Source organism: Thamnophis sirtalis, unplaced genomic scaffold (genome assembly GCF_051295495.1).
Source record: "Thamnophis sirtalis isolate CommonGarterSnake01/CBP01778 unplaced genomic scaffold, rThaSir2_p1.2 scaffold_10, whole genome shotgun sequence".
Lineage (NCBI taxonomy): Eukaryota > Metazoa > Chordata > Lepidosauria > Squamata > Natricidae > Thamnophis > Thamnophis sirtalis.
In genome coordinates, this window is record NW_028261390.1 from 25,375,816 (window position 1) to 25,401,968 (window position 26,153).

Genomic DNA, 26,153 nt, shown 5'->3' on the forward strand with positions numbered 1-26,153 from the left:
AAAAATTTGGCTACCTATACCTATACAAAATCTTCTATCTCTGTTTCAAGAGGTCACAGAAGAAAGTTACAGTACAAATCACATACTTTTACTTCATTGCCACAAACTTTATGTGTGATTATTGCTGTTATTTGATATACTTTACATTTAAATGAAGTCCATTTTGTTCTCCATCAGAAAGAGATTCTATTACAAGTAAGATGCACAAGTAATTAAACCAGGCTTGCCCAAATGTGTGCCCTCTAGCTCTGTTGTACAACAACCCCAATCACTGCTGCCGAGCAAGACTCATGGCACTTCTAGAAGACATGGTAGATGAGTATTGCACACTCATATCTTAGCAAATAGGCTGCTTTTAATAAAAATTCAAAACTAAAATGCTTCATCTCATGTTGATGCTTACCTCTTGTTTGGAATCTTTAAATGACCTTCTTAAAGATCTGCTTCTAGTTTCTAGTGGCGCAGGTTCTTCTTGCTGACCAAAGAATTCCTCAATTGTCTTTGTGTCGATTTGGTAGTTCTGCTTAGCACCAATAGTCCAGATATTGTTTTTACCACGGACTTGTTCTTCGGGGATCGTTTTCCAAAAGAAACTACGTATTCGCTTCTTCTTGCTCAGGTGGCTGTGTCCATTCAACAGCTGGGATACCGAAGATCTGCTTAGATTGGGGGGAGGAGGAGGTGGCGGTGGCGGCACTCCTGCTGATAAAGGCAATCCAGCTTCTGCGGAAAAGCATGGTGGAGGAAGAGGTGGGGGTGGAGGGGGTCGCTCTTCTGGTTCGTTGGTATCGCCAATCATGAATCCAGCTTCGGCTGAAATTGCTCCATTTTCTTTATCATTGACCAAGGAGACACAATTCATAACATGCATTTTATAATCTCTCTCTGTGGAGAGACAGACTTAGTTCTGTGGAGGTGCATATAATGCTTAGCAGCTGAACAACGTATGACTTCCTCATCAAAATTTTGGTTTACCATCCATCAATGAAATTCAAGAGATCTGTGTTCGCCCCTGAAATCTGTAACAGAAAAACAAGAAGGCTAGGTCAATGTTTTTGCAATATGGGAAAGGGTATGGCCAAAGCACCAATTTGTAGACTATATTCCCATGATGGTGAACCTATATTTGCTGGCATGGCAACTCTTGGCAGCCCTCAGCTCTGGCACTCATGTGTATGCTGGCCAGCTGATTTTCGGCCTTCCGGAGGGCCGGGGGAGTTCGGGAACGAACTTCCGGTTGGCCCGTTGGGACTGTTTTACGCCCTTCCCAGGCTCCGGAGGCTTTCCTAAAGCTTGGGGAGGGCAAAAATGGCATCCCCCGCTCCTCTGCCCTCATAGAAGCCATTTTTACCCTCCCCAGGCTTTAGGAAAGCCTCTGGAGCCTGGGGAGGGTGAACCCCCCCCACAGGTGTGGGGGTTGCTTGCACATGCACGATGGGGGGTGGGGTCACTTGCACATGCACAATGGGGGGGTTGCTTGCATATGCGCAGGTGGGGGTTGCTTATGCATGTGCAGATGGGGGGGGTCACTCGTGTATGCGCAGGTGGGTGGGCATGCGCACACGCACAATAGCACACATACACACACACACACAGTTTTGGCACACCTTTGGAAACGTTAGCCATCACTGCTATATTTAAATGATTCCACCAATCCAGACATACCAATTAGTAACTCCATTGTATATCTCTTCTAATGCATCATACAACCTGAGTAAGCTTTGTAAACAACATAGTCAGAAGCCATTGTTTATAATCATGCCCAAAGTATTTAAAACTGGACTACCTGCCTGTAGAACTAATTTAAGGTCAACCTAATAACAACTTCCAGGGCCGATCCACATCTCCAGTGTGAAGATAGGATACTTGCCATTATGCTAAGACAGGAATGGATGATATCATCCTTAGCCCATCACAATCAATCTCAAAAATTGTTCCCCAACTGAGGATTCTTAGTCTGCATCAAAACTAGTGGTTTCTTTTCCTCCCCCAATCAAACAAGCCAGTCTCTTGCACCTCATTTCATCTTACACAACTCCACTCCAGGTGGCTGGTGTGTGTTCTGGTGGGCAATTCCAATAGTCCTCACTCTGTGACTTCAATGACCTTTTGTCTTCGGCTGCTTGGCTGCCTGCCATGAAAGAATGGGTCTTTATTTTGTTTTTATATTTTGTTCCAGATTTAATAATGGAACAGTGAAATGCTGGCTATTTTTGCTTGTTTTTAAGAGGTTCAGCAGAAGAATTAAAAAAACTGAAATCAGCAAGAATTTTGTTGTTTCCCCTTGAAGACTAAGGGGACAGAGAGAAGAGCAAAACTGTTGATGCTCCCCCCTCCAACCAGGTCTCGAAATACGTGCCTGCAGAAGGGAGAGCAATTGGCACATATTTTGCTAGTATGGGAAAGAAAAACAGATGCAGGATTAACTATGGTCCAGACAGAATATCAGGTCATCACTGTGAGCAAAATTGAGGAAGCGAGTTGAAATCCAGAAAAGGATTTCTTAAATCAGCTTCATTTATGCATGGGAGGCAAGTGAAGGCTAGAAAGGATTTAAATTGAGCCAATGTAAAACATTTGATTTAGATTCTGGCCAAATCAATCACACCAATATTTAAAATCTTATTTGGGCTGCATCACAAGGTTTGTTATGATATGACTACTTTAGATTAAACCTATTAACATTAACTCAGTAAGCGTCAGACTACATAGCAACACGTGCTTTATTTATTATCTTGTGCTATTTTTAATTTCTATCCTTCAATTCAATTCAATTTTATGCACTATGTGCACTAGGACTCAAAAAGACACATTCAATTTATTGAATTTATATAGTTTCCCACCCCCATCTGACTTGCATATAGTTCTGAGTAGCATACACAATTAAAATTCACTCAAGTGCATCTCAAAAGTTTGCTATAGGAGCTTAGTGACAAAAGAAATCAATAGCTTGTTAAACTATATTATAAATAATTTTGACTTATTGTGGACCTACATTCTCTCACTTTAATGACTAAGCAATGTTTCAGTGATACAGTACATAATTCTATCTCTGCTTGCATGGTACCAAACAACTCATTCAATCATACCATATTTTTTAGTATTTTGGCTTACTTTGACTGCCAAGCTTTTTTGAACTGTGTTTATTGGGGGATAATTATGCATGTACACCACCAATACATTCTCTACATTTGATAAATTAATTCATTACCTGTACTTTGATATGAATATTTTATATCTTATATCAGAATAGAAAAATTAAATGTGAGCAATCTAGATTAAAATCAGTTTACTATATTGTGATAAGACAGTATGTTTATTATTATGTAAACCCAATATATTTATTTTAATCACAACCATTAAATTATTTTATTTATTTCTTAATTTTTCTTATGCTGACCATTTCCCCCATAAGGTGACTCTGGATGGCTTAATTAACCAACCATGATTAATTAATAAATTAATAAACCACAACCAATTTGTTTCATATATCACATTAAATCAAACCAAATGAACCACATCATAGTTTATTGCAATGTGTACATTCAGTCATATATTTTTTCAGACTGATAGCTGTGTAGAATACAAAAATTATCTTTAAGCATTTCGTCTCTGCATATGTGCAGACCCACAAATTGTAGTCACTAAAATTAATATAAACTTTTACTGAATTATCATCTTTTGTAGAACGTGAACATTAAATATCATAGTTGAAGCAATTTTTAAATTACTGATACTCAAATTCAGTTTAGTTTTGCATCAAAAGTCTCAGAACATCTGACCAATCTCATCTATATCACAGAATTTGAAAATATAAACTAAATTTGTTTACCAAATAAGTCAGAACATCATTTTTTTTTGGTTGCAATACAGATGGATACTTTAAGTTGGACTCCTTGGGTTAGTATTGTGTGACAAGCATAAACAATTAAAAGGAAAGGAGAAGATGCATAACTATCCAAATGTGCAAAACTATTTATATAGGCAAATAAGTATGCCCAGATTATCTCATACTGGGATGATAGGTACCATATTTTTCGGAGTATTAGATGCACCGGAGTATAAGACGCACCAAGCACCAAAGCATTAAAAAAATCACAAAATTTGAAAATAGTACGCTGAAAATTATTTAGGAAAAATAGGTGTCAGTATATGTGTGGAATATATTGACTAGTCATGTTTTAAAAGACAAGAGACCATTTCTGCTCTCGGTATATGGTTAAAAAAAAACAATGATAAAGAAAGTGAGAGTTAGGATTAAAGCTTAATGGCACAATATCAAATTATATAGCCAATTTAGGAATGAGGCATGTAGGAACTTCAATCAGTTTCAATACTCCATAAAGTCTAATAATTTTTATAAGTGCTCTGAGATTTTAGCAAGGTAAAGATTTATACATATTGGATACAGCTGAGCTTTTTCTTGCTATAATGTGACACATACAGAATTATGGATACTACATAATTTATACACACCATCAAGGTTTCAAGATACACTTCTATTAAAGATTAAGAGAAACATGTGAAAACCATTAATCCCAATTAAAAGACCCATATTTTGATTTAATTGAAAGAAACCATATTGCTCCCTCTTGCTGATTCACTCATTTGTTCTTTATTGGCCTTTGGCTTTATTATTGGTAGATGCTAAGGACAATAACAAACCAAATTACTCATTCAAACTACTTCTACCACAAAAGAATAATTTTATTACACGATCCTACAATGCTGCCTTATAGATCTTTAATACATTTCTACTTTTCTATCAATATCAAAAATTATCACAGCAATTTCTTTCTTTTCCCTTTCCTCTCCAAGTTTCACTATTTGTTTTGTTTTTCTGAATGAAAACGTCATGTAAAAGTAGACATGATATGGGAGCCTTCTCCATATTGATATTGCCTAAAGAATTATGGAGCTTGAAATCAACATTCATTCATTCATTTGTTCATTTCAGTGGTGGGTTGCAGACGGTATGCCCCAGTACAGGCGTTCCAGAGCCTGCCTGGAGCACCGAGTACTGTTCCGGTACGGTGCTTCGGAGGGCCCGCCCGAGCTCCTTACCTGTCCTTTAAGCCTTCTGCACTTCTGCACACGGCACATACAGCGCCTGCGTGATGCTCCGCTGAGCAGCTGGAGCATCGCAGAGGCTTGCGGAGGCGTTGCAGGCAGGTACGATGCATGCACGCGCTCACATGTGTGCACTCGTATGGTGCACGTCCATGTGGGCTACGCCGGGCCTGTTCCAACCATACTGGTTGGAACGGGATCCAGAATCCACCACTGGTTCATTTATTCATTTAAAAGATTTGTATGGCAACTTATCTTAAAACTCTGGGTGGTTCACAATATAGCCATGATGGTGAACGTATGGCATGTGTACCACAAGTGGCACATGAGCCATATCTGTCTGCACGCAAACCATCTGATCCAGTGCACATGCACACGTTGGCCAGCTGATTTTCAGCCTTCTGGAGGGGAGGGGGAGGCAGTTTTCGCCCTCCCCAGGCTCCAGGAAAACCTCTAGAGCCTGGGGAGGGTGAAAAACGGGTCCAATTGGCCTACCGGAAGTTCAGAAATGAACTTCTGGTAGGCCCATTTGGCCTAAGGAAAAGGTGTAAAGCTTACAATTAAGTTTATATTGTGCTGAACAAAAAAAATCTGCAGCTATTGCAACACAGAAAGGGAGATAAAGTCAGTGACAGAATATAACAGAAATTATACAACTAAATTGTATTGTCAGAACAATATAGCCCTTTGTTAAAGAAATACAAAGACTAGTAAGCTTTCAAATATGGCTCTTAAAAATGGAAATGTTTAAATATCTTCATGAGCAGGAACAGTACTATCCAAAGTGTGGCAGATTGACATTTATTATGGATTAAGCAATTCGAAAAACAGTATTTTCTCTTATTATAAACAAATTGGTTTTCAGCATTATAAAAAAAATTAAAGAACTTTAGTTGCTGAGGAAAATTAATAACTATTTTCTTTTGCAAAGCAATATATAGTTGAACTTACAGATCTGCACCAATCAATCAAATAACTTGGCAATTAACAGCAAGACAAATGCCAATTCCTGAAAATAATTTACAATGCAATATTTACATAATTAATCTGGGTGTTTATGATCCAGCTAGCTACTAAATTAAATCCCAAACCTTTTTTAAAAAACAAGTATGTTTGACAGCTTATTCAGGAAATGATAAACCTGTGCTCAGAATAATACATCTAATTTGAAATATATTTTCTTACTGAAGGAAAAACTGTATATGTGAAGTTATTGTATACTGGACCAACCAGTTTTGAAACACTGAAGATGTTTCTTAGGAAGTGACAATTCTAAATGCACCATGTACATGCATAACATTCATAAAAGCTCAGTAATCCCAAATTGCCACTTATATCCAAGGTAAACATGAACACTACAAGCTGGTCTCTCTTCTAGCCATCAGTTAAGAAAGCAGCTAATGAGTGGCCCAAAAGGAAGTGATTAATACATTCTTGTATTACCCTGATGGGGCAGTGAGTAGACATACAAGGAAAACAAAAGATATGGAAAAAGTGTTTTAGCAGAATCGTTTCAAGAAGGGGTGAAGCAAGATAAGTGAACATTACTAACTTCATTTTATACATGCAAGTTGTCCTGATTTAAGTGAAGTGAGAAGCAATTAATACAACTGTGAATAGATTCTGATGAAGTCAGTATCACTTTGTGCCTACAGCAACCTTATATCAGGTTGATGCTCTCAGGATGGACAGGTGTATATGTTCTTATAATAACTGAATCAGAAACAGCCATGTTGTTTGAAGGGATAGGAGCCAAAGACCAATCAAATGCAAAGCCCCGAGTTTGGGAAAGCTGTGTAGAGAAATTAGAGAATTTAGGAAAAATTAAGCACACAATAAGAAAAAACAGATAGAGCCAAAGTTATCACCTAATACACTTACCCATCTAGGAGATAAGAAAAGATATGTGCAAAGAGGAAAACCACACCAAGGGATCTTATCTGTTATTGGACAGAAGCACAACCGACAGAGAAAATGCCTTGTCACCATTACCTTTTTTCTTTGTATATTAACTGCAGACTTAAAACATTTCAGAACGGTCTCAGGTGTAGATGAACATTTCTAGCTTTGCACCAAGAAACGTGTTCCAATTGACAGAGGCTTACAGAGATTCAGCAGGGTGCCACATCACCATTTATGCTGAATAAGAATCAGGGTGCATAAACCCATTTAAGCCAGCATCCTCCTTCAGAGAATGGTTAACCACACACCTGCTCAAATAAATGATGATTTTCCGGAAATGTTTTGTCCTCTTTTTTCCAGAAGCCTTTGAACTGTGGTGCTATTACACATCCCATGGACTGCAAAACTTACAAAGAAGTCCTAGACCGAACCTCACCAAAAATATCACTTAAAGCCAAGATTGCCAAACAGAGACTGTCACCCTTTGGTCATGTCATGAGAACTGTCTCACTCGAAAAGTCAGTCATGCTGGGAGTGATCCGTGAAAAAAAAGGAGAAGGGGCTGCCCTAGTACCCTCTGGCTGGACACTATAAAGGATGACACCAGGATGACCATGGCAGATCTGAAGGAGGCGGTGTGAGACAGAGAAGCATGGAGAGTGCTGATCCATAGAGTGGCTAAGGGTCGGACATGACTGAATGGCTGATGATGACACATGGCCATCAAAAGAGGTGTAAATTAGAATAAATAACTTACTCTTACATGGACTATCAAGATTACTACTGATAATTAGTCAGAATTCTAAGCAATGATAATGTATCCAAACACTGGAATTAAATGTCAATATTACTAAACTTTGTTTAATGTTTCCAGTTTTAGATCCCTAAAGCACGCCGGCTTCATATTTTGCATATTTGAAATTTTAAGCAAAATTCTATATTTTTTTAATCTAGATCTCTAGATTAAAATCTCAATAAAAAATTGGGGATGAGTATTGTTGCCTCTCACTTAAAATGTGGAGGTTTAGTTACCCATTTTAAAGAATAAGATACCCATTTATAGGAAAAGGAAGAATTGAATAGTTTTAGCACCATCAGATCAGTGGTAGGTTCCAACTGGTTCGGACCAGTAGTAGCTTGGCAGCCTGGAACCATCAGCAAACCAGGCCTGCCAAGCCCCTGAACCAGTTTTCCTGCTGCTGCCATAGGCAACACCATTTTGTTTTTTGCTTCCATGCATGCACAGAGCAATTTTTGTACTGCGCACATGTGCGTGGCACGCTCTTGAGCAAACCAGCAGTAGTCTCTGCTGGAACCTACCACTGCATCAGATCAGTAGGATTCCAAATTTTATTTGGACTATGGTTCAATTCAGGTAAATTTTATGTTGGACAGGTTTCTTTGGGAAAGAAACGTTGTTGTTCGTTGTAGCTTCCCCCTCAGCTATCTACTCCCTTCTTATTGCCTCTGCTTCAAGCGAGGGTGTACACTTCACCTTGGCAATGGATGGAAACCCAACAATTGGGGAAGAAATTAAATGGGCTTTTTTGGATGCTGTCTTCTGACCAAGAGCTCACCTTAAGGCATGTTCACATACAGTCCCTACTTATTAAAACAAGACATATCACACGAGTGTCTGAAAAGCTATTGCTCAATTTGCTTCAGCAGATGTCTCCAGTTTATAACCTAGTGCAAGAATAAAACTGGAGGCTATTACCACACATTTTGCTGGATTTGGGATTACATCCTGAACAACTAGTCTGAAGGAAACTGGAGTTTTAATCTGAAGAGGTCTTAGGGCCGGTTCCCACACAATCCTGGTGTTCAAGTTACACAGGGTATGGATGGGGTGTGGTACTGAGCTGCCGATAGACCCTGATTCACAAGAAAGGGTGTGAATGAATAAATGTGTACGCCTAAGGCATACTCTCACAGTCCCATTGTATAAATAAGATATGCACCTGTGTTTTGCACCAACTAACACTGAGAATTACTTTACACAGAAAAGTAGATGTGTCAGTATAAAGTCCTAGAGAGGAATTGAGAGGTACAGATATTTGTGTGTGTGTACTAGAAGTACAAACAGAGTCAGCCCTTCCCACATCCTGATGTTTTTTCGAGAATGTGAAAATGTGAATCCAATGGAAAGGTGAAGAAACAATATCAGAAATACCTAAAGAAATACCATCACAAGAATAGTTGCTGATGTGTAAATTCACATCGGGTCTCCCACAATAAGCCCACCAGGGATCCATAGGCAAACAGAGATATTTCTAAATATAAATGATACAGTAGCTGCTGTGGTTTAACTATTTGAAATTTACAGAAAATTCAAGTAATTTACAATTAACAATATAAAAATCCAGTCATATCTAAAAACAGTACGTTTCTAAGAAATCCACACTCACATCCATGATAATAAAATAACAGACATCATCACAATGGATAAAAAATATTATTGACTGGAATTCATATTCTAAGACAAATTTTTATATCAGAATAGTGATGCTGCCAGTTTTCACCTGCTACAAGCTTTCAGCACAATGCTCGGATGTCAGCATGTCTGATAATGTTTTAATATCTACACAGTAATTCCCCTACAAAAAGGGGAGACTGAGCAACTAACCACAAATACTACAGCAGTAAATTCTGGAGTGTAGAAGGCATTTGAAAGGCTGTTTTGTTTTGTTTTCCTTAAAAAGCAAACATGGGTGTCTATTGTTATTTGGAACACAAAAACACAGTTCTTTTATATTTTTAGGAAACCTAAATTATTTCTAACAATTAGCTTCCCCTTTAATGCAGAACATGCAATGTGGCAGTTTACTGCTTCTCCTTTGTAATCACAATATTCATCCCTGGCATCCAATCCATTGCTTAGATTTACAATTTCTTCAGGCCTTGGATCAAAATACTGGGTTCTCTGCCAAATAGTACTTGTTTTTATGTCAGCTAACATAATTGAAAATAAAGTAGGGACATACAGGGAGACTGGAATAGGCACACTGTTTTCTTCCCCCATTTACAACTTGATAGCCATAATGACACATATCTTACAACTGTAAACTTTGAGCTCACTCTCTCTTATGTCCCAACTAGTGAATGGTCAATACTGGATAGAAGCCAAACCATTTCTCTTCCTTTATGGCTGAATTTAAATTATATACCATTAATGCCTGACAGTTACAGCAGCGTTAAGCCATTCAGGCAGCAGAAATTTTAGTATCTCAAAAAAAGCTTGATACATTTCATGAGAACATGAAAACGTTGTTACTGAACATTTTTTATAAATCAAATTATCAAACTTGATAATTAAACTTAATGCCCTACTAACAGCCAAAATGCAATTTTAAAGTATGCTTAAAGCCTTAAACTCTTTATAGATTAAAAAAAACAATCATTTCTCCCAGTCCTCATTTTCCAAGCTTAAGAGGTTTGCTGTCTAAGTTTTTTAAAAGTGTGGGAGTAGGCACATGTGAATTTGGAATAATAAAACTGCCTTCTGCTTAGGAGACCACCCAAGTGGGGGCTGTCCCCTATGCTACAGCAAGACGATCATTTAAAAAAGAAGCTAATCTAAGTTTGTTCAGGTTCTCATCTGATTAACATATATCTGACATTAGAAACTTAAGATAGCGGGTACCTTATATTTAAGGTCTGTTTGATTACACTCCCCCCCCCCAAAAAAACTTGCAATTTGCGTATACATCTCAGATCAATGGTGACAATGTGAAATGCCCTGCCTCTATTATTCGCCTAGGCGCTAGCTAGCTGATGCTATTACTGTATTATTATTGTTACGCTATTAACCCGCTTGCTTTGTTTCTGGACAAATCCTTTAAAAAAAAAAGTGGGGAGGAGGGGGCCAATTAAAAATAACAAGCTCACTAACAGCCAGAGTCGAGGTGAGATCAGAGGAGGCAGCAGTCCCTCTTGATACCGTAAGGGCGAGGCGTTATGGGCTGCAGCGAAAATCGTCTCCCCTCCCGCCCCCAAAACCACGAGAGAGAGACAGATGCTGACGCCAAAGCCACCCGCCTGTCGATTGCAGTGGCAGAAACAGCAGCAGAGATGGTGGATGTGGCGATAAGGAGTCTCTTCCCACACACACACATAGGAGACGATATCCCCCAGCAAGAGACATTTCCTAACCACTCCTGTTCCAAGCAAACGGAGCCCACCCAGCCGCTTTCCTGTCTCCCACCTGCCCGGCTAGCTCCTTCCTGCGGGGCACGAGGCATCGCTTCCCCACTCACGGGCCGAGCCCCCTCAGAACAGCTTCTGCATCAAGAAAGCCCATTGTTTCCATGGCTGCGCCTCGCTTGCTCCTGGCTGCTGCCCCAAGAGACCCGGCCTCCCTCTCTCCGTCTCCGCCGAAAGTGCTCGAGGCTCCCGCGGGCACCTTGCGACGCCTCCCGAGATGGGGTCGCTGTGACGGCGGGAAGGTTATCGCTCCTTCTACTCCGGTCTTTGTAATCGGAGGCGGCGTCCCCCGTTCCCACCCGCAGTCTAAGGGAAACGCTGACCGGGGAGGCGGCGGCGAACCATCCGGGGATACCCAGCGACTCCCACCTAAAGCTTTTTCGCACTCAGCGCCCCCCTCCCCAGCTTTTAGTTCCCAGGAGGAGAGGAGCTGCGGCTGCCTCTCGGCTTCAGCCGAGCGATCCGGAGCTCCGCGTTTCCCTCCCGTTTCTCCTAGAATATCTGAGGAGGGGAAGGAGAGGCTGAGGGGCGCTTCTGCCCCCCCTCATTTTGGACCTTCTCTACTTACTCCCGGGGAGGCGGGGATGGGGGGAGAAGAAGCCATAGCCTTGCTCGACTCCGTCCCTTCCCTCCCGCTGAGGGAGCCCAGTCAGTTCAAGTCATAGAATGCATCGCTTCGGCAAAGCTCCAGGTCTACAACTTCTGTGGGAATTCAAGTCTTTCTGAAGCCACCACACCGGAGTAGAAAACGAACCGAGAGAAGTCTCTCTCCGACTGAATACAATTACCAAGGCAAAGATGCGAAAAGATGCCGGACTGGCGGGAATGTGTCTTAATTTCATTGGGGGGGGGGGGGGAGGGAGAGAAATTTAACCGAAGCCAATGACCCTTTTCATTCGAAACAAATACACAACCGCCTTCTTCCTCCCGAAATCCCCCCCCCCGCCTCCGAATGGTTCGGCTTTCCCCGAGACAGGGCTCTCCCGACACCACAGGGCATCCTTTCAAGTGCCCAATTAGTACACCTGCTGGCTCGGATGATGGGAACTGTAGTCCAACGCCTAGATAAGAGCACCGAGCTTGGGGGGGGTGTCGATGTTTCTATTACTGGAAGGGGCGTCAGGCAAAGCGAGGGGAGAAAGAGAGAAATCGGATGCCGGGAAAACCGGCTTGGGGGGGAGGTTCCCTCCGAAGCAAACGCGAAGGAGCCGCGGCCCGGGGACTCCCAGGAAGGAAAGGGACGCCTGAAGTCTTCGCTGACCTCCACACATCGGCCCGTGTGACCCAGACCTCCGATCTGTTGGGAGGACGGCGACTCCCCCTTCAAGGCAGCAGCCGCTCCAGCTGCGCCTGGTGAGAAGTGTAGTCTAGGTAGAGATATCGAGGAGTTGCGCTTCCAATAGACAGCGAGCCGAGGAACGCTAAAATCTGAGGCCGGAAAAACCAGGAGCAAACTTGGATCGACCTACCTGCCTGCCACCCGGGGCTCCGCCAGCGAACCCGCAGCGTCCGGACGCCGAGCGGGCGGACTCCTCAAGCCTCCGGACGCCACCGCTGCCGTCGCCGCCGCCTCTTTCGCTGCCCAGGATTAAGCCGGACGAGGCGGAGACGCTGCGCAAGCGCAGCTTTAGGCGGGGCTGTTTCAGGTAGCAGCACCAGCCTGCTCGCCAAGTAGCAATTAAGGCGGAGAGGCGAGGAGCTCGTCGCCTTCACTCGCGCTTTGGGGGTGTTTTCAGAGGGCCCTCCCGGCCTCTGCCTTCGTCCCCGCTCTTGTGGCCCCGAATCGCGAAGCTCGGAGGTACAGAATCGGCCCTGCCTGGTGGGCAGCGCCTTTCCCCAGCAGCCGCAGCAACTGACGCTCCGAGAGAGCAATCCTATTAAACCCCAAAGAGCTTACTGTCGAGTGGACGTGCCGAGAATTGTACTGCTGCACCTGCCCTCCCGCCCACGCGCTCTTGGGAAACGGTAGTGCAGGTAGTCCTCAACTTACAGCAGCTGATTTAGTGACCGTTCGGAGTTACAACCCTCCAAAGTAACAGCTGCACTGGAAAAAGTGATTTATGACTAGGTTTCACACTAACGGTGGCAGCAGCATCCCCATGGTCTCATGATTTACATTTGGCTGCTTGGCAACTGACTCACATTTATGATGGTTGCAGTGTACCCAGTCATATGACCCCCTTTTGTGTGCCCCCCAGTCATGTGATCCCCTCAACCAATGTCTTGGCAACATAAATTTAGGGGTCGTAAGTTGAGGACTACCTATACATAGTGAAGTAGTGGGTTCCGGATCCCGCTCCAACTGGTATGATTGGAACGGGCCCGGAGGCGTCCACATGGACGCGCGCAGCACGCTCATGAGTCTCAGCGCTTCTGCGAGCCTCCGCAACACTCCAGCTGCTCAGCGGAGCATCGTACAGGCACTGTACATGCCAGGCATGTGTGCGGAAGCACCAAAAACTTAAAAGACCAGTAAGGAGCTCGGGTGGGCAGGTGGGCCCTCAGGAGCACCGTACCAGAACGGTATCTGGTGTCCAGGAAGGCTCCGGTACGCCCGTACCACTTGCAACCTACCACTGACATAGTGCCAGAGCCAAGCAAGGAAGATTTACCTTGTTCACCTTGTTCACACCCTGCCTTTGTTAGACTTGTGACGTGCAAAAGAAAAAGAGAGAGAAAGTGCAAAGTGGATCCTGGCAGATATGGGGAGGAGGAATCCACATCTTATCCTTTATATATATATATATATATATATATATATATATATATATATATATATATATATATATATATATATATATATATATATATATATATATATATATATATATATATATATATACACACATACACATACACATACACACACACACACACACACACACACACATATATATATATATATTTTAAGGGAATTGATGAATCAAACACTTTTATTCAAGGCAGTAGGACTAAGTTCCTACGAATTTCTTAAGTATCTTATATTCCCCTCCCCCCTTCCCACAGTCTCTGGGCTCCTGGACCACTGACTTCTAGGAACAAACACACAAAAATCAAGGGAGAATAATATGCAAATGCTGTTGGACTAAGGAACAATTTATCATTAAATCTTTAAAAGGACCTGGGACAAAGAGCAGGCTTGGAACCTCAAAGATGACCTCCTCTAAGAGGCGGGGGTGGGGATACAAAAAAAAATTAGTATGCAAAGATCAAGTCTCTGTGGGAAAACAAGTCTTCTGTGACCCCCTTTAGTTAATATTAAAAGATTCTGGATTTGCACAACATGCTAAATTGAAACACAGCTGCCTGGTTAGTGGGACACTGTTTAATGCAAGTACACAATAGGCAGGATTCTCCTGTTATGCCAAGGTATAATGAAGCTTGTTTTTGCCACAGGCTTTAGCCTAAATGGTTTGATTCAGTTACCTGCAGAACCAGTTTAATTTCACAAATAACAGCTATTAAGGGTTAACATTTTGTGAAAATACTGCTTCAATGTAATATGTAAAGCCAGTTGCTGGTCAATGAAAATAATGGCTTGTTCAACAATTCATAATACATAGAATCGCATATTACACTTTGATATGGCCCAATGGCTAATCAAAAAAAGTAAAGTCAATGTATTACACTAGGTCAAATCTAAATGTATTACATTATGGCTTAATAATGCAATATAATGCAACATAGGAACCTACTGTAAAAGAACAGCTCAAACTCTACTTCCACGTGAAACTTTGCATTTGAACTGAATTAACGCTCGATCTAAGAAATATTCTATCTCCTCTAGTATAATATTCTGTGGTTGTATCCATAATGTTAAAACAACCAACCATGATTAACGTGTCACATTGGTTATGGTTACCCACCATAACCAAAGCAAACAGGGACTATGTTCACAAGGGGCAGTAAAGCTTACCTGGTAATACTGGGTTAAAGTTAATGATGTTGGGGGCACAGAATCTGATATAATGGTGTTTTGAGTCCAACTAGGTGTTTTGCACCTAGTTGGACTCAATTTGGGTGTGATTGAAATAAATCCCCTATCCTCTTTACATATTTGTAAGATCAGAATGCCAACAAAAGTGTGTATAGTCAAGACTATGGTTTTCCCAGTTGCAATGTATGGCTGTGAAAGTTGGACCATAAGAAAGGCTGAATGTCAAATAATTGAGGCCTTTGAATTATGATGCTGGAGAAGACTCCTGCGAGTCCCTTGGACTGCAAGGTGATCAAACCGGTCAGCCCTAGAGGAGATCAACCCTGACTGCTCTTTAGAAGGCCAGATCCTGAAGATGAAACTCAAATACTTTGGCCACCTAATGAGAAGGAAGGACTCATTGGAGAAGAGCCTAATGCTGGGAAAGATTGAGGGGAAAAGAAGAAGGGGACAACAGAGAATGAGGTTACTGGATGGAGTCAGCAAAGCAGTAGGTGTGAGCTTGAATGGACTCCCAAGGATGGTAGAGGACAGGTAGGTGTGAGCTTGAATGGACTCCCAAGGATGGTAGAGGACAGGAAGACCTGGAGCAGTGATGGGTTTCATTTTTTTTAGAACCTCTTCTGTAGGTGTGGCCTGCTTTGTGGGAGTGGCTTACCAGCCATGTGACTGGGTGGGAGTGGTTTGCCGGCCATGTGACTGGGTGAGCATGGCCAACTTGAAAAATGCGGTGAAACTCACTTAACAACGCCCTTGCTTAGCAACCAAAATGTTGGCTCAGGAACTCTGGCACTGAAGCGTGCAAGTCTTAAAGCTGTCAAGTTACAAAACCCCTGCACCCCTAACTCTTTAGAAAAAAAACCCTAGGGGTGTTCAAACTTGACAGCTTTAAGACTTGTGGACTTCAACTCCCAGAATTCCTCCTCTCTTTCTTCATCTTGATGATATGAAAATGAGTGGGGGGAAGGGAGCTGGAACTGGTTGTAAACGGCACTGTAGATTTGTGGAACCTTTTCTATAGAAGAGGTTAGAACTGGCAGGAACCCACCCCTGGCCTGGAGAAACATTGTCCATGGGGTTGCGATGGGTTGGACACAACTTCACAACTAACAACAACCACAAGGTCAGAATCCACTCTGCATATAAGACAGAGATGAATCTATTACTGCTGCTGAATTTTAATGAGTACTTCAAAAAGATAACTCTTGAAAACAGAGCAAGAAATACTTCATCAGGGGGGAAAAACCATTTTTTCTAGCCTCCGGCAGGGTTGGTTTTCAACTTCCCAAATGTCTAACCAGTTGTGGCATTGAGTTGTCCAGCATTTAAAAATAACTAGGGCAAAATAGTAATTACTCTGGAAGAAGAAAGCAGAAGGGGGGGGGGAGAATCAAAAGGATTTGAATGTGAAGGAGAAAAATACTTATTTTCCCCAAAGTAAACAAACACAACAGGTTAAAAATTGCCCAATGTGAAGATTAATTGTGTCTTTTGATACCTGCTAATAAGGCAGTTGAGCAACCATTTAAATTCTAATTAAGATACATTCCTGACATTCCACACTTTTTACTCAATCATACTTATATATCCATAAAATAAATGCCTCAGAAATATACAAGCTACAAAGGGATCATTAGACAAACTTGAGCCAGAGGCCAACTCCTTATAGAGGAAGACTTTTCTACTACAACTGGTCTATGGGTGCACATAGAAGACTGATCTAAACAGTTCTACAAGTTCTGTTCCTGACTGATGTTTTCTCCCTGTCGTTTTCAGCCACTGTTTTCACTAAGAATTTGTGCTTTGTTACATCTTGATATTCTTTCTTTCTTTCTTTCTTTCTTTCTTTCTTTCTTTCTTTCTTTCTTTCTTTCTTTCTTTCTTTCTTTTTCCCCCTTTCATTGCCTTCATGTGAGATTTGGTGTGGAAACCAGGGACATCACTACTCTGATATGGAAACTTACAAATATTACTCTTACTAAAACAGTAAAACACCCTTTCTTCCTTCAAATCAGTAGTGGGTTCCGGCAGGTACACCCCAGAACGGTGCTTTGGAGGGCCCACCCACCTTCCTGCGTTTCCTATCTGTATTTGAGCTGTATTTTTTTTCCGTTATGTGTTCGTTATGTGTCTTTTTTTTCTTTTTTTTGTAAGCCACCCGGAGTCCTTCGGGATTGGGCGGCATATAAATTTAATAAATAAATAAATAAATAAATAAATAAATAAATAAATAAATAAATAAATAAATAAATAAATAAATAAATAAATAAATAAATAAATAAATAAATAAATAAATAAATAAATAAATAAATAAATAAACCGGGCCATTAGTGCACACACACGCAGTGTATGGTGTCTGCATGACACGATGCTGAGCAGCTGGAGCATCGCAGGCTGATGGATACGCGTGAGCAGCGCACGTGCACAGGGTGGATGCCCGGCCACGTCGCAGTGTACTGGTTGCGATGGGATCCGGAACCCACCACTGCTTCAGATGGAGATCACTATCAAATGGGGCTATCTGTGTGCTTAATAAGTACCCTTATCAGAAGTGGTATTCAGCCGGTGAACCGGTAGTAGAAATTTTGTGTAGTTTGGAGAACTGGCAAATACCGCCTCCGGCTGGCCCCACTCTCGATTGATTTGCTGCCTCCCGAGTCCCAGCTGATTGGCTAGGTCTTCTTTTGGTGCCCTGCACAGGGGAACGAAGCTGGAAAGCAGATTAGTGAGGTGGGGAGGGAATGGGGATTTTGCAGTAACCTTCCCTACCACGCCCACCAAGCCACGCCATACCCAGCAAGCCACGCCCACAGAACTGGTAGTAAAAAAACCCGAATCCCACCGACTCTTATAAATTATTATAAATCTTTACTGCCCACGGAGAACTAAGGCGATGGGAATGGAGGTCTGGTTAGGAAAATACTACTGAAATGATTCTTTGGAGGAAGATTTGGTACCATTAAGACAATGGCTACTGTTAATGTGTTTTCATTCTATGTGTTATGTAAAACGCAACTATTCTGAATGTATGCAGAAAGCTAGTTAACTCTGATTTATTAAGTAATCTAGGAGTCTAGGACTGAATATAACATGTAAGTATAACCAAAAGGGATTTCATTTTGCTCACATCTGCCATTTTTGAATCATCTTGTAATAGTGACTTTTCAGAATCAAGGGCCACTCAATGCAACTGGCTGTGTATTGTCAACTTCCCAAAGATGGATGGATCATCTTTGTTTGGATTACAATTCCAAGCATTCTCATCACTGCTTAGTATTTCAGTTAAAAGGATTCACCTAACACATGACACATGCAAACATGTATAGCATGTATTACTATACCTAGGTTGTTTAAAACAATGAACTATATTTAAAATTATACTTTGATTAATTAAACAAATTTTCTTGATTTGTACAACACAGTAGCTTAAACTAGTTTTACTAGTAGGAATACAGTTTGTAGAAAGCAACTAATGGTACATTTTTATTTATTGAATTATTGTGAATCACCCTGGAATGCATATTCTAAATGAAACACAAATATAAAATCTTGACATCTGCCAGTGATCTAACTGCCAAGAAATAGAAAACTATCAATTCCCCCCCCTATCCAACTACATTTCTTAGAAAGTTGAAGAAAGAACAAGGAATTCTATTTTCTTGATATTATGATATCAAAGGATAAAGGTTTTTTGGCAAGTTTTACTCCCTAAGACTTTAGTTGGACAGCCTTTGCCCTTTAAACTTTGAGAATACCACAAGGATCCTCAGGCAACATATTTGGGACACTGCTCTTCATATTCTAAGTCTAGTTCCCAGCCTTCCAGCCTCTGGGGCTCTTTGAAAGGATATTTGCCAATCTCCTATTTCTCCTCTATCACAGTCTTGCATTGTTGCTGGAACTACATTTTGGCCAGATGGGAGAAGTCTAAAAAGAATATATAAGCAGAGCTCTATTAAATAATGAAAAGGGGGGGGGGGGAGGAATACATATACATAGGAAATGCAATAAGCAGCACATAACCAAAGTCCAAGGCAGGTTCCAGAAAAGGTAGAACTTGTGTCAGAAAGACTAAAACTTGGAATCAGCTGAATCTTGTGAGAAATTAAGAATACTACGAAAAAGTTTCTTTGTATAACTTTTAGGGAAAGGGAGTCCTGTACACATCAGTTCAAAAGCAAACATAGTAAGAAGGTAGATGTTTGTAGCTGCTGTTTTTGTATCTTTTATCGTTGTTATTCATCAGCAAAAATAGGGACCACTTTGGTGGGAAAGTAAAAGCATTCTGTGTGCTGTCGGCGTTTAGTCATGTCGGCCACATGACCGCAGAGATGTCTTTGGACAACGCTGGCTCTTTGGCTTTGAAACGGAGATGAGTACCGCCCCCTACAGTTGGGAATGACTAGCACATATGTGCAAGGGGAATCTTTACAGATTTTCAAATGTTGGACTTCAGGTACAGAGTTGCTTGATAGTGAGATGGGTGGCCTATAAGTGTAATAAATAGTTACCATTTCCCACTAAGTTTAATTCTAATTCCTCTAATCAGCCCTGTGATTCAAACCAGATGATGCATCATTCTTTTATGTCCCTACCAATCTGTTTCACATAAAGTATAATACATAAGTATTGCATCTATGAAAGTTCTAGTACATGGTGGATAAAAGATTAGTGCACTTACAGTCCACTGGCAAGAAGAGCTTATTTCAGCCCTCATTGCAAATACCAAAATCTTTTGTCCGTGCAGCTTCATAAGAATTCAGAGGTTCCCAAGAGCAATGCAATAGTTAAGTGAAGCCTGAAGCACCCCTGTATTATAGCAATAATGGCAAAACCATATATTATCTTTTAATTTCTATTCTATTAAAATACAGTAAAGTTGCACCCCAATATCTTATATTGGTATAAGCTTCCTTTTATGTGCATGCAATACTTTTAAGAAAAGGGAATGGAACTTCAATCATGTGGTTCAGTGGTGGGATTACTACTGTGGCTTGGTGGGTGTGGCAGGGGGAAAGGATACTGCAAAATCCCCATTCCCTCCCGATCAGCTGGGACTTGGGAGGCAAAGAATAGATGGGGGCAGGGCTAGTCAGAGGTGGTATTTACCAGTTCTCCGAACTACTCAAAATTTTCACTACCGGTTCTCTAGAACTGGTCAGAATCTGCTGAATACCACCTCTGATGTGGTTGCCCCCTGAAGTCCTAATTTTTGACTCCTCCTGTAGGTATCTTTTTCCCCAGAGATGTTTGGGGCTTAGTGTGTGAAGCTGAAAAATTTACTGGAAGAAGTCAAATTACTTCTAAACTCAAGAGAACTGTATAGATTTGTCCACGGGGTCATCAGGAGCTGACAGTTTTTCTTCTTGCTTTTCTTAATGAAAAGAACACATTAAACCAAAAATTTAATTTGGAGAATATTTACTTTGAGTTCATGCCCTGGGCTTACATGTGGGATGTGTACCTGTTTAATAACATTAAGAGTGTGTTAAAAAGACTAAATGGCTGAGCTCCACAAATCACAAATGTTTAACTGTTGTTGACAAATCTCGAGAGTATCCGGGAGGTCAGAGAAGGCTACAGAGAAAGCTGAAACCCACTTCACTGCATCTATTGAAAACAAAATGAGAAAGATCAACATTTTGTTAGGTCTCCTTGCGCTATTTCAGAGGAGGAGATAGTTCAAGATGAACTGTGGGATCCTGAGGTTTGGTTGTTCTGTGTTCTGGCTGATACGAAGTGGCTTCTGAAAATTTTATCTTCAAATTTCTTGATTTACATATATATTTTACTTCTGATCTAAAAGTCTACATGTGTATTCCAATCAGAGCACTGAAACAAACCATATCCTCAAAGATGCTATAAAACTTCTCTGAAGACCATCAGTAACCATCCTGATGGTTTTGATTTGAAGGGACTATAATGTTTATATCAATGTTATTGTATCACCAGTATAAACATAATGACTTAAACTCAGGGAAATTTGTACAATTGAACATGAGGATATAGAGCCCTGATGGCAAGCAATATCTGGGAGCACGCGAGGCGTTGCCCTCTTGTCAGCTCCAGCCCGCATGCGTGCTCTGGGCAGCTGATTTTCAGCCTTCTGGAGGACAGGGGGAGGCCATTTTCACCCTCCCCAGGCTCCAGAGCCTGTGAATGGTGAAAAAGAGGCCCAACAGGCCTACCGGAAGTCCAGAGACTTCAGTGAGGCCTGTGTGCATGCGCAAGGGGAGCACAGGGGGTTGTGCATGCATGTGCAGGTGGAGGACATTGCATTATGGGTGTGGACATGCACACGCGCACTATCATGTGCATGCTCACTCTTTTAGCACCCGAGCAGAAAACCATTCACCATCACTGATATAGAGATTTTTTTAAAAAAAATTTCCCCTGGATAGGAAGAAGAATCCTCTTGCTGGATCCAGGCCAAGGCCCATCATAGTTTTAACACTTGATTTCTCATTAAGGCGGGCCAAGTACTGCTGGGCTATTTGCAAGAAAGAGGCAGAGATATACCCTCCTTCCACCCTTGGCCCCTTGCAACTAAGTACAGCATGGAGCCACTCTGTTCAAATTTAAAGTTAACAGTGAATCTTAAAGATGAAAAGCATTTGATAAACCCATTCTCAATTTATCCAGTTCAACTGTGTTTCTTTGTTACTGTGCTGATTCACTTCCTATTTTTCCTTTCATTTATAATTTTACTTGTAACTTCATTAAACTGTCGTTAAACACTATCTCACCTATATTGTTTTGTGGCTTGTATTTTGTTTTGCAATATTCCTTATTTTTAATCAAAAAGAATCTTTGTAAAAAGTCAAGTGGGCAAGAAGCTCCAAAGGAGGCAGACAGGGTTACCAGGCAGCCTGTTGTTTAAGGTGGGCTCAAGGTTTTGATATTACAGTAATTTCCACTGAGGTTAATTAAAATAACAATTATATATTTTTTTGCTGGTAAAATGTAGGCAAAAGTTATTGTTATACAATAATCTCCAAACAAGATGGTGACGGCAATGGGCAAACCATGTGGGATTGCAGAAGCCAGATGTCGTCACTGGGATTCTATTTTAGTTATAATGAGGCAATGCATTTTTACTATTTCAGATGTATGGAGGATGAATAATTAGTCCTCAGTGACTTCTTATAATTCTTTATAAAGAAAATTATTATTGTTAGATGAACCACTACTACATGAGATAAATCCTAAAATTAAATAAATCTCACTGTATTTCAGCTACACATTGAAATACCAAACACTGCATTCAAAGACACATGAAACAGACATAATTTTTAAAAATCTGAATTTAAGTAATTGAAATCAGTTTCTCTTTTAATACTGCACACTCTGTTATCAGAAGCAAATAAAAACAATTACTATCAGTACATATACATTAACATTGCTATAGATGTAATTCAGAAAAAGAAACCAAGAAAGAAATTCATAGTAACCTTTTAATATTTATTGCTTGAGGGTTTTATTGTATTTAAAAATGTGGAAGATACATGTTTAGCTAGAGTCATTATCTTTCTGTCCATTTGAAACATCTTAGCATCCAAATAACCTGCTCTAAAAATCTTCCAATATACATGAAGGCTTATTTTCTTTGAACTAATAACAAACTACCATTAATATCAATTATAACAAAACAAAAACATTACTGCCATGGTGTACAGGCAATTGAAGGTTTAAATTCATTTTGTGTATAATGTGGAATTTAGTTCAGCCAATCCTTAATGTTGTCGGTTGTTTTTGAAAGTATACTGTCAGAGATTAAGAATCTGCTTTTCTACATAATAGCAGCAGTAAGTTAATAGCTTATTCCAAAACATCTTGAAAAAACGTTTTTTTCCTACATGTCCATTATGTTTCATATAAGCAATAGCATTAAAGTATGTATTTTAATGCTTGCAGTTACTAAATAATTATTTTGGCTCAAACATTTTATTTCTGTGATACAAGAATTAAAAGCTAGGACCTAAATTGCTTGGAATATAAATCAAATATTCAAGACACTGCAATATGATTACCGATATTTTCTTAACAATTTGGACCAATCAGAACCTTGACGATCTGACTAATTTTTCAGGAATTAAAAAAACTGCATTAATTTGGTATAATGAGTCTAGATAAAGATGCAAAACTGGCATAGAAATTCATAAAATATAGCTTTCTTTGAATTAGCTTTGCTCCTGAAGGCTAATTAGAAAGGTTCACATAATTATTTTCCATGAAAATTTAGAAATGGTTTGCCTTCTTTCAGGATGATGATTATTTGCAACAGTGAATTATGAGGTTATTTATGTTACATTACCAATTAAGCAATTTGTGCAACTCTTTAGGACAAACTGATTTTTTTTTAAAGTGAGATAATATAATCAGATGCTAGTAACAAAATTAAAAAAAAAATCTTATAAATCTTTCTGATTCTAGTTTTCTAAGATATGTAGCCACTATAATGAAGTTACAAGCTTTTACTAGTTTTCCTTAAAAAAAAAAAAAAAAAAAAAAGCAAAATTAATTAGCTTTGAATGACCTTTTTTGTGCTTACACCAAGCTGGATCTCATCAACTCTCACTCTTTGATATAGTCACATGTTTCCCATTAGCTAAAAAGTGTGGTCAACTAAATACTTCTGTTAGAATCAGGAAGTTTGCATCAGAATAGAGATGAAATCATTGATAGAAATGTTCGAGGATGCTTTATACTTGGAGAATGTGAGGTGAAGTTTGCTTCTTTTATTATAGTTAATAAGATCACAGAAACAATAAAAGATACTTTATTCTTCAGTGTTAATAAAAATCAAAGCATTAAATCTCTAGTTGCAAGAAACAAACTACAAAGTATTTTTTTTGGTTTTAGGCAAGACCCCAGATTTGGGGTGTGTGTGTCAAACTCGCATTGTCACGGCATCATCACATGACGTTTCGTGACTTTCCCCCATTCGCTAAACCGGGCATGAGCAGCGTGTGACACATCTGGCCTGTGGGCCGAGAGTTTGACAGCCCTGCCCTAGATAGACTTTACTTCTAGGTATATATGTATTGTGCTAATTTCTCTTGGTGTGAATAAGTGCTAATAATGAACCATACTCTGGGAAACAGCAACCAATTTTACTTCAAGAAATAACCTGGCAAAAAAACCACCATAATGGACAAGAATGCAATGAGGAATGATTTACGGTATACTTGATAAACATTTTACTTTAAGATTGAAACAAAACCATTTAAAAAGCAACTTAATTTGTTTCAACATATAATACATAATTATACAATTCGTTTAGCTGAGATAAGTTATTTTAAGTACTTCATTTGTATAAACAGAAAAAGCAGTAGAAAGTGTGCAAACAATGATGCTCCAAAACAATAAATTTTGAATAGCTATGATAAAGTAACAAACTTGTACTTGCAATAGCTACTGATTCGAAAACAGACTATGTCCCTGTCAAGTGACATGGTCTGCGAGTCAAACAGAAGAACACAAACTAGACTGGCCTTAGTCTCTTTAAAAAAAACCATAAATCTAGAAAGGGTTTTGTAAAGATGTTATATTTTGTATAGAAGAGGAGAAAGAGTGTTTCACAAGGCACTTTTGAATTTAAGACAAGTAAGGTATGATTTCATAGAAAGTTAAAACGTTGAAGTAGTACAACTAAGACTCCTTTCTTAAGTGGTTCCTTTATAATGATAAAAAATGGATTCAGCTCAAAATGGAAACTCAACCTCTAGTGTTTTCTAATCATATAATAAAAAGATCTAGGTGTAAAAATGGTCTATTTTTTGCAAATCCACATTATCAGTGAGTCACTGATTTTGTGTATGAAGCTGTTCAAAGGCCTTAATGTTTTTTTAAAAAAATACTTTTTGAACACAGTTACATGAAAAAGAATCTGTAGAGGTTTAATACATTTATATAAAATATCATATATAAATCATGAGCATCTCTTTTGGAAAATTTCTCACCTTCTACTTGCCACGGTTACCAAAGATCACAAATATTTATGTCAGTGCAAATCTATACTTCCCTACTACAGAAAACCATTCACCCTTAAATACAAAATATTTTGATTCGGAAATGACATTAATTTGGTTACACCCATCCACCCTGCCAAATTATTATAGTATTCATTATTGGAGAGGGGGAGGAATTAAAGCTGCTTGTGCAAGTATCACTACAAACAGTCCTTCTTATAGAAAAGCTTCTTGATTCTTCCAGGATATAGAAGATCCTGGGCTGAAACAATGGATCTCTGTGCGTGGTTCAATTACTGATCTTCGAGCCAAGAAGGAGCATCCACTCCAGGTATTTTCAATTTGATATGGAATAGTTTAAGGGTCTGTTCAAGCTGCTTTTGATTTCCTGAAAAATAGGCTGCAATGGCATTGTGGAACAGAACAAGTTGATTGTGCAGCACCTTCACCTGTGGAGAAAAATCAAAATTGAAAATGAAAATATATGTACAGAATATTGAAAGGGGACACCCAAGAAATAATGTTTATTTTTTTACAAATTTTCTCTACAGTGAAACGATCAGATTAAAAGCAAAGCAAAGCAAAACAAACAGTTTCACCAACGGAAGCAAATATCAATTACCATTAATACCGACAGCCAAATTAAATGAAGAGGCTGTGTATGATAAATATAACCTTACCTGCATAGCTGCGCTTAACTGACTACACTCACATGAACTGCTAAGCATAATTTGGCTTAGTGACAGATGAGCCGAACCCTGCCACAGGCTCTTCCTGTGAGTGGGTGCACTGAATGAACTATGGATGACATAAATCATAGCTAATTTGGAGGGCTATGTGTGCAATCTTGCTCATTTGTAGTCATCCATGTTATATCTTATCACCACACACAAATACGCCCCATTGTTTTGTTTACTCGTTGCTCTAGGAGTTACGGTTGTTCATCCACACGTCAAAAAGATTGTTTGATTATTTTATCCAACAGATACGCTGATCAGGTGTCTGTTTTCATCAGTTGCATCTGTTCGTCTATTTTGTTTTCTGATAAGGACATTACTGTATTTTATTGT

At 39.9% G+C, this 26,153-nt stretch overlaps 2 protein-coding genes across 4 annotated transcripts in view; both read right to left on the reverse strand.

Moving 5' to 3' along the window:
- The window catches only part of FHDC1 (FH2 domain containing 1), a 63,014-nt gene extending 50,247 nt beyond the window's left edge, over positions 1 to 12,767 (reverse strand). The window contains exons 1-2 of the mRNA XM_087724299.1: positions 12,645 to 12,767; positions 404 to 1,019 (exon numbers count right to left, since the gene is read on the reverse strand). Of these exons, the coding sequence (XP_087580425.1) occupies positions 404 to 871 (468 nt within the window). The 5' untranslated portion in view covers positions 872 to 1,019; positions 12,645 to 12,767. The remainder of the gene's footprint in view (positions 1 to 403; positions 1,020 to 12,644) is intronic.
- An 11,108-nt stretch (positions 12,768 to 23,875) lies between these two features.
- Positions 23,876 to 26,153, reverse strand: part of ARFIP1 (ARF interacting protein 1) — a 45,795-nt gene continuing 43,517 nt past the window's right edge. For all 3 annotated transcript variants that reach the window (XM_014076458.2, XM_087724300.1, XM_014076457.2), the window contains one exon: positions 23,876 to 25,532. In XM_014076458.2, the coding sequence (XP_013931933.2) occupies positions 25,377 to 25,532 (156 nt within the window). In that variant the 3' untranslated portion in view covers positions 23,876 to 25,376. The remainder of the gene's footprint in view (positions 25,533 to 26,153) is intronic.